The sequence below is a fragment of the Anser brachyrhynchus genome (assembly GCF_964034855.1).
Source record: "Anser brachyrhynchus genome assembly, chromosome: 3".
In the NCBI taxonomy this organism is placed as follows: domain Eukaryota; kingdom Metazoa; phylum Chordata; class Aves; order Anseriformes; family Anatidae; genus Anser; species Anser brachyrhynchus.
In genome coordinates, this window is record NC_137696.1 from 77389698 (window position 1) to 77397262 (window position 7565).

At 42.7% G+C, this 7565-nt stretch overlaps 1 protein-coding gene across 13 annotated transcripts in view; it reads right to left on the reverse strand.

Moving 5' to 3' along the window:
* The window catches only part of ARMC2 (armadillo repeat containing 2), a gene marked incomplete at its 5' end in the record, with an annotated part of 68271 nt that extends 61851 nt beyond the window's left edge, over positions 1 to 6420 (reverse strand). For 9 of the 13 annotated variants that reach the window (XM_080586901.1, XM_080586900.1, XM_080586896.1 and 6 more), the window contains 4 exons: positions 865 to 937; positions 2198 to 2445; positions 5992 to 6103; positions 6304 to 6419. In XM_080586901.1, coding sequence (XP_080443027.1) covers positions 865 to 937; positions 2198 to 2445; positions 5992 to 6103; positions 6304 to 6419 — 549 coding nt within the window. Of the gene's footprint in view, positions 1 to 864; positions 938 to 2197; positions 2446 to 5792; positions 5900 to 5991; positions 6104 to 6303 lie in introns of all 13 variants that reach the window. The other 4 variants (XM_080586893.1, XM_080586892.1, XM_080586891.1 and 1 more) reach the window with 2 other exon arrangements.
* Between the last annotated feature and the right edge of the window lie 1145 nt (positions 6421 to 7565).

Here is a 7565-nt window from a genome sequence, read left to right on the forward strand (position 1 = left end):
GGACACCCAGAGCTGCTTGCCCAGGACCATGTCCAGGTGGCTTTTGAGAATCCCCAAGAGCGGAGGCTCTCTAGGCAACCTGTGCCTGTGCTCCGTCACCCACACAGCACAGAAGGGCTGCCTGGTGTTCAGAGGGAGCCTCCTGTGTTCCACTTTGTGCCCACTGCCTCTGGTCACCACTGAAAAGAGCCTGGCACCATCTTCATCGCACCCTCCCTTCAGCTATTTATTTACATTGACGAGATCCCCCTGAGCCTCCTCTACGCTGAACTGTCTCAGCTCTCTCAGCCTTTCCTCACAGGAGAGGTGTTCCAAACCCTTCACCATCTCCGTGGCCCTTAATGGACCACCAACTCTCCAGTTGCTCTGTATCATTATTGTGCTAGGGATCCCAGAACTGGCCCTGCGTTCCAAATGCAACCCCACTAGTGCTCACTAGAGGGGAAGGATCACCTCTCTCAGCCTGCTAGCAACGCTCCCCCTAAAGCAGCCCAGAACGCCATTAACCTTTTTTGCAGCAAGGGCACATTGTTGGCTCACGTTGATGCTTGTGACCTTTTGGTATTTTAGTCATCTTAAACGAGAAAGCTGACTCAAGTTTCCGTCTTCTAACTCTTGTTAATGTCACTTATAATTATAATGCAGTACAGCAATATTTAAACAGTATAAATTATTTTAAGCTTTATTTTTGGAGAAAAAAAAAAACACATAGCTGACTTTATAAGTCTCGGACTAACATCATGACAAGCTTCTTTTTCTCCCCAACCTATTTCAACAATATCCTTTCCTACCACTGTGTTGCACTATATAAATTTATATATTTTCCATGTCAACATTGCATAGAGTCACGTCCAAAGTACTCACATAATCCAGTGGGCTAAGACGAACACCAGAAACTGGTCTTGATTCCGCCAAATCAAAACTGGAAGCATGAATACTAGGATAAAGAAACATAAAATGAATAAAGCAGTGATTACATTTGTGTATTGTTTTATTTATTTTAAATAGCACGCTTCCTTCCTTCATCAATGACTATATAGAAAAGGATAAAGAAAGGAAGGGTAACAGAGCACTTTTACACCACCACTCTTCTTTGATGAATGCTATTTAACTTTAATATCTGGCTATTCAGCAGCATCAGGGGAGAAGAATTACAAGACTGCCTGTACATGTGCTATGATACAGTATATTTCATATACATCTACAACAATTCTCTAATATAAGCCTAAATTCATGTACAAACCCAACTGTGGTTAGCACCAAAGCTGTCTGACACATACTGCAAAACACTGCAGGGCAGAAAAATCAGATTTGTAAAGGCATGAGTGTAATCCTTGCTGTAGCACAGATAGAACAAGCACAGATGTCAACCTGAGCTATCTTATTACCTGGTCACCAATAAACAGCCAAGTCACTCTCAGGTTCCTGCCTTCTGTAAGAACACAACACTACACAGTGTGGAATATAAGATGTGTAGAGTGCTTGAAAACAGCATGGCCACTGACTTACTCGTATCACCATTCAAACATGGTTTAGCATCCTTTCTGGCAGGCCTCACACTTAACATTACAAATACAGCTGACACCTCCTCCCTACAGTCGTTACAGCTCCCCAGGTATGACAATTCTAAAAAAGGACTGGGGAGATGGATGTTAAAAAAAAAAAAAAGGGAGGGAAGAATATCAAAAATCACAATCAAAGCTATTGAACTCTGAATTATGCTAGGTAACAAAACCACATACAGATATGTAAGAAATAAGTACTATAAAAATGCTCAGTTTTAAACAGAATTTAAATTTCAAGAGCTACAATTTTATATTTAAAAAGATGTCAAAAAGCTCTTAAAAAAGATCTGGCATACAAACAGTTTATGTGGAAATAAGCATGCTTTCACAGTTTCTAAGGAAAAGCTGAAAACTATTTCAATTTTTAAAATATTGTCTTAACAAAAAGTATTGTTAGAAACCATTTTCTTATACTCTTCTTTGCATATGAAACTAGTGTAACAACTGCCTCTTCTAGCTCTAATCCACAGGAACTTCTGGGACATGTAGATTTACAACAACAGTAGACATTATTAGAATAAGGTAAAGGATGTGATTAGGAATACAGACAGGAAAAAAACACCAGAAACATAATTTGAGAATGAGATCTCTTGCTGCTAAAGAATATTTGAAAAATCTTAAAGTCATTGTACCTAAAAACCGAAGGAGGTCTATTTTGAGGAGCTAGTGAGGATCCAGATCCAAAAAGTTTCCTTTGATTCTCTGTAGGTGTAAATGGCCTCTGAGTTCTTAGTGTTCGTAGAACATTTCTGGCTTCATTTATAATCTCAGAACTGGTCTTCTGCTTCGGCACTGAAAGCCTGTAGAAAGGTTCTGGCTTTTCTGTATTTTTATTCTTTGAAGTTTGCATTCCTCTGCAAAGCAGCGTACAGGAAGAACACTGTAAAACATACAAAGAAGACACAGAATGTAATGCTAGTTTAAAGTTACAAATTATTAATGCATTAATATTTTTTCTACCTTGATGCACTAAAAAAGATATACCAAAAAAAAAAAAAAAAAAGATCTGAGGGAGCAATGAAGTGGTAGAAAATAAGGACTTACCGATACTGTTTCCCTCCCTATTTCTCAGTTCTATGGGAAAATACATCTGAAAGCATCTGAGGTGGAGGACCTTTATTTTTTTTTTTTTAGTGGGAGCTAAAAAACCAGCATGCTCAGTACCACTGTGCTTTCTTGGCCAAACATGGTACTCTCCAACACTAAAGAAAATTTGTTTCTTAACACCTGAATACTTGTAGTAATCAAAACAGGAATTCGATAATATGCTGCAAAGAGATACTTTATTTCCTGAGCTCATTGGAAATAACCAATATAAGTTATTGACTTTACCAAGGGCAGCTTCCTAATAACAGAAAGAGGTATTGTTATCAGTAAGATAAGCCAAGGCAATACATTTTTTCTTTTTCTGAGAGAAATTCCTCCCCAACCCTCCCCTAAGCACATGCAAACACAGATAGCACTAATGTAAGATAAATCAGCCCAAACTTCCAATCATTGTTCTGTCCTGCTGCATCGTCTAGCAAACACAGTGAGCAGTGGAAGACTTGCTTCATCAGTCTCTCAAGCCCCCCCAAAATCAATCACTATCCTGGTGCAGTTCTCTGTAGATATCATCCTTGTCATCTTGCAGCTAACTCATCAAAAGCCTTAAACCATCGAAGATTCCATTTGTTTTTCAAACTTACGCAAACATAAAAATAAGTTTCTGTAACACCTTTGACTCAGACTGGTATTTGGTAACTTCTATCCTCTCACACAGTTTATGACAATGAACTGACAGTAGATCAGATGCTGCCATCTTGGTTATTTCTAAACTATGGAGCAAAAGTCCTATTTCTCTAGTTTCTTAGTCCACTTCTTTGTATTCTGCAGTTTCAAGTTTTTGTTCTTTCTTTCAGAGCCTGTACATGCTGGCACAGTCTCTTTAATTAACACACGATCCACCCCTTTCAGCTGAACTACACAAGGTAAAACTGGATGTTAAGGAGAGTGCATCAATGCAGAAATGCAAAACACAGGAGCAAATCAGCAGCCTAAACCTGTCAGTGTTTTTAATTTTTCCTGTTACCACTGATACATTGTTTTTCCTCACTGTAACTGAATTTGGCTATGACCCCCACTCTTCCCTCTATAATGATTCAAGAGAGTTCCGTAAGCAATTCCACTGCAGCAGTCTGTTTGGTGCAATTATACAGCCATTTCTCAATGAACACGGAAGGTAGGTTACCATTCCCCATTCTCCCCGCTACCCAGAGTCAAGATTTTGACCTATAAGTTGAAGGTCTTCTGTGTAGGCCATACATTCAATATGGTTCTTACCATCAACACACAGAAATGATACTAAAACATAATCCACACGATTGTGCAAATCAGAGATGCAAAGTAATTTACATTTTTTCTTTTCTGGTCCACGTATTTCCAGACAGCTTGACTAATTTTAATATAAATATTAATACCTCGCGTTTAATATCTAAAGGACACCATTTTCTTTATTTCTTGAAATCTCTGTGCTCTGACATCGGAATGTCTATTTTATGGGATTTATGCATATGCTCTCCATAATTAAACTAAGGAGCTACCTGAGAGATATGAAGTGTTTCAGTGGATTGGCACCATCTCTGATACAACTGGCCTAAGTTCTTTGTTAATTCTGCTGTCAACTGCAGATTGTCTGTCCTAGAAGTACTTTCATTTGCCAGTTGCAGTTAAGACCAAACTTCCATTATAATAACTTTTCATTTGTCTTCACCTCTTACCTCTTTCATTTTCTCTGGTAACGGAGCTTTTCTACCATCAGCTTAATTAGCAAGTCCTACCATTTGGCTGCTGTCTTAATCACCCTTCCAATCCATTAAGGATAAAGTTTTAATAATTAATGCTGCAAATGGAACCTATGGCCTATTCTGAATGCTTGACTGAGCTCAGGTGTGCATCGCTACTGTGGCGCATCGCCTTCCCCTGCTGCTGCTGCCAGCATGGTCTCTGCTGTCAGTCACCGAGCAGGGAACAGGGGCTGCAGGGCAGCAGCCAGCACAGCTTAAGACTCATCACTGACCCCACCAGAGCAGTAACACTTCCTAATTGTGCCATACCGTACTGTTGTGCGCATTCCAAACTGCAGTAGTGATAGGATACAAATATATTACTAATTGATATCCCATTAGCCAGAAAATGTAGTAGAGCACAGAGAAACAGGCAAGCAGTATCGTAAAATATCAGAAGTATGCACATGATAGGGTAAGAAAGCTTTCTCGTTTTTGCAAGCAATTAGGAACCATGGTAATTCTTTACCTGAATGAGCCTGGCTGCTGTGCCATCACAGCATGCCACCACACACAGTACGACCACTGTTTCTTTCTCAAGAGGCAGACAGAGAAAGATTTGTACCCTCTATTTTATAATGCCTAAGGCTGAAACATTTAAGCATCAAGCAATTGCTCTGCTGCAGCAGCACTCAAGAAGGAAGTTTCACCTAATTCTCCAGTGTCCCACACCCCAGAAGCCCTGAGCAAGTCTCACCAGCTATGTTACGTCCATTCTCTTCCAAAAAAACGACTACCCAGATCCAGTTTTAAGGAAAAACCCTCCCAGTCACCTGAAGCTTTCTTGTCTTTGATGAGCATAAGGTATCCAAATCATTCTATTGCAACACCAGAGAACAATCCGAAATAAGGTGCAACAAATGAATGCAAGTAGTAGAAAGAAGTATAGAATGAAGGAATGAGAATGACTGCACCAGCTGCCTAGTGCACCAGCTGCTTTTACCCTTGTTTTTCACTTCTTTGTTGTTGTTTTTTTTACAAGACTGTATTTCTGACTGTTTTTGTAATTGTAAGATTATCTATATAAACTCTTTTTCACAAACTGTACTTATACCCTTTTCTAACTAAATGACAGATGACAAGCTCCTCCCTGTCTCTCTACTGGAAGGCAGAAGAGTATTACACTCTAGAAAACTAATCTCGGTCTCTTGCCTTTTCTTGCCACCTCTCCCAGAGGTCCTGCCTTTACTGTACAGTAGGTATCAGTAGAGAATCAGAGAACCCCAGCTCAGTCCCAGCTGTCTCCAGAAGCTGGATAACTGCACCCTGGCAGCACTCACCCCAGGTTAAGGAGCACATGAGCAAAGCGTGGCTGATTACATCAGCTGCAGCACCACGCTGACCGCTGTCCCGTCTCAGATCTCAACAGCAGCACCATTTAATCGCTACCGTACTTACTCACCGAGCTACCTCAGCAATCGCTCGGCACAGCGTTGCATCTCGCAGCAGCCCCAGCTTCAGGCTTATGGAAGCAGCGAAGGGATAACCTTCAGTGGATATTAATCAAATCTGGAAGAAGAGACCCAAAATTGCTCAAAAGCCCACCTCTGACGAAAACCTGGCGATGCCGCCGGTTTTGCCACGCAGCTCGCAAAGCCTACCTCTGGTAGGAGGAACCCAGGCTCACGCTGTGTGCCCTCAGCTGGCCGACACCCGGATCCAGAGGCTGCCTGCCCGAGTAAACCTCCACACCAAACAGCACCCCAACGCAGCCTTAACAGGAGGAGCGAAGTAATAATAATAATAATTATGCATAATTTTAAACAATACCTCCCAAACCACCCGGCAGCTCATCAACCGCAGCCGCCACGCTCTCAGCCGGGTGAGACTGTGAAGCCGGGAGGGACTTTAAGGGATAAAAAAGGGAATAAAACTGGGAGAAATGGAGTCGCGCCCCCCCGCCCTCCGCTCACCACAGCCTCCGGCCCCGGACGCCGCCGGTCCCCATGGCAACCGCGCGCGGAGCCGCGGCACCTGCGGGGCATGGCGGAGAGGGAGGGGTGCAGGCGCCTGCGCATGCGCAGGGCATAACGGGAGGGCTGAGGGGAGCGGGGGGGCGGGCTGAAATGGCGGCGGCCCTGCGGGGTCGGTGTGGCAGTGGGTGTATGTTGCCCGTGTCCCCGGAGAGGGGTTCTGCTGTGTTATCCGCCCGAGGGTGGTGGGTTTCAGGCGGCAGGCGCTTAGCTCAGCCTGTCGTGGCTCATGCTTAGGGCTTAGTGCAAGCAAAGGGTTGACAAGAGTTACTTGTTTTGGTAAAGTGGGAGCGTTGGGTGTGTCCTGTTCCCCTGCCTTCTCTCCAAGCTCAGGAATACTGGTTTAAATCACTGATGTTAAAACTCCTACAGTGAAAGACAATGGTTACACATGTTGGTCACACCAGGGGGATAAAGCACTGTGTAGCTGCAGCCACAAATCCGCCGGTCACGCACACGCGGCTGGAGGGGCTCATCTTCATCAGCTTCCTGTCAGGCTGAAGCATTATCACATCTCCACATCTTTTTCTCGGGGAGGCCGGGAAACAACCAGTTTCATATCATTCTTTCGGAGCAGATCTTTGCTATATGTATGCCTGTGTGTGTACAGCAAAGCTCTCCGGCCTCCTGCGGGACTCCACAGGCTGAAGAGCTGGACGTGCACATACACACAGTTGGGTGGCATGAGGGGTTCGCTCAAAGTGTGTCCCTCAAACTGCTTCCAGGCCAGACCCCATTTACCAGCTGCAACGGGCACTCGTTGAACAGCTCCCTCATGTGCCCTCCGCTAGTGGGATGGGTAATGTGATCAGAGCCCCTATCAGAAAATCTCCAGACATGTAACAACAACAAAGACAGGCCTGTTGCGGCAAGTGGGTTGTTCATGACTGACAAGAACAGTCTTTGTTCTCTATCTCTATCTGAATGCATTTGAAATTTATCTAAAAACTGCTATACAAGGGTGGTTATTATCTGTGAACAATAGAGAAAACTAAAGTATAGTTCCATCTGATCAAGGTTCTTCCTTGGTTCCTATCAAATAAACTTCAGATATATCTGAAAGCATCTCTCTCCAAATAAATTTGTTATATAAAGTTTAAGTCATATATATATATTATATATACATACATATATATGTGATATATAATACATGTATATACACATATTTTACTGACTTAAATTTCCTTTTGCTAATTGCTTAC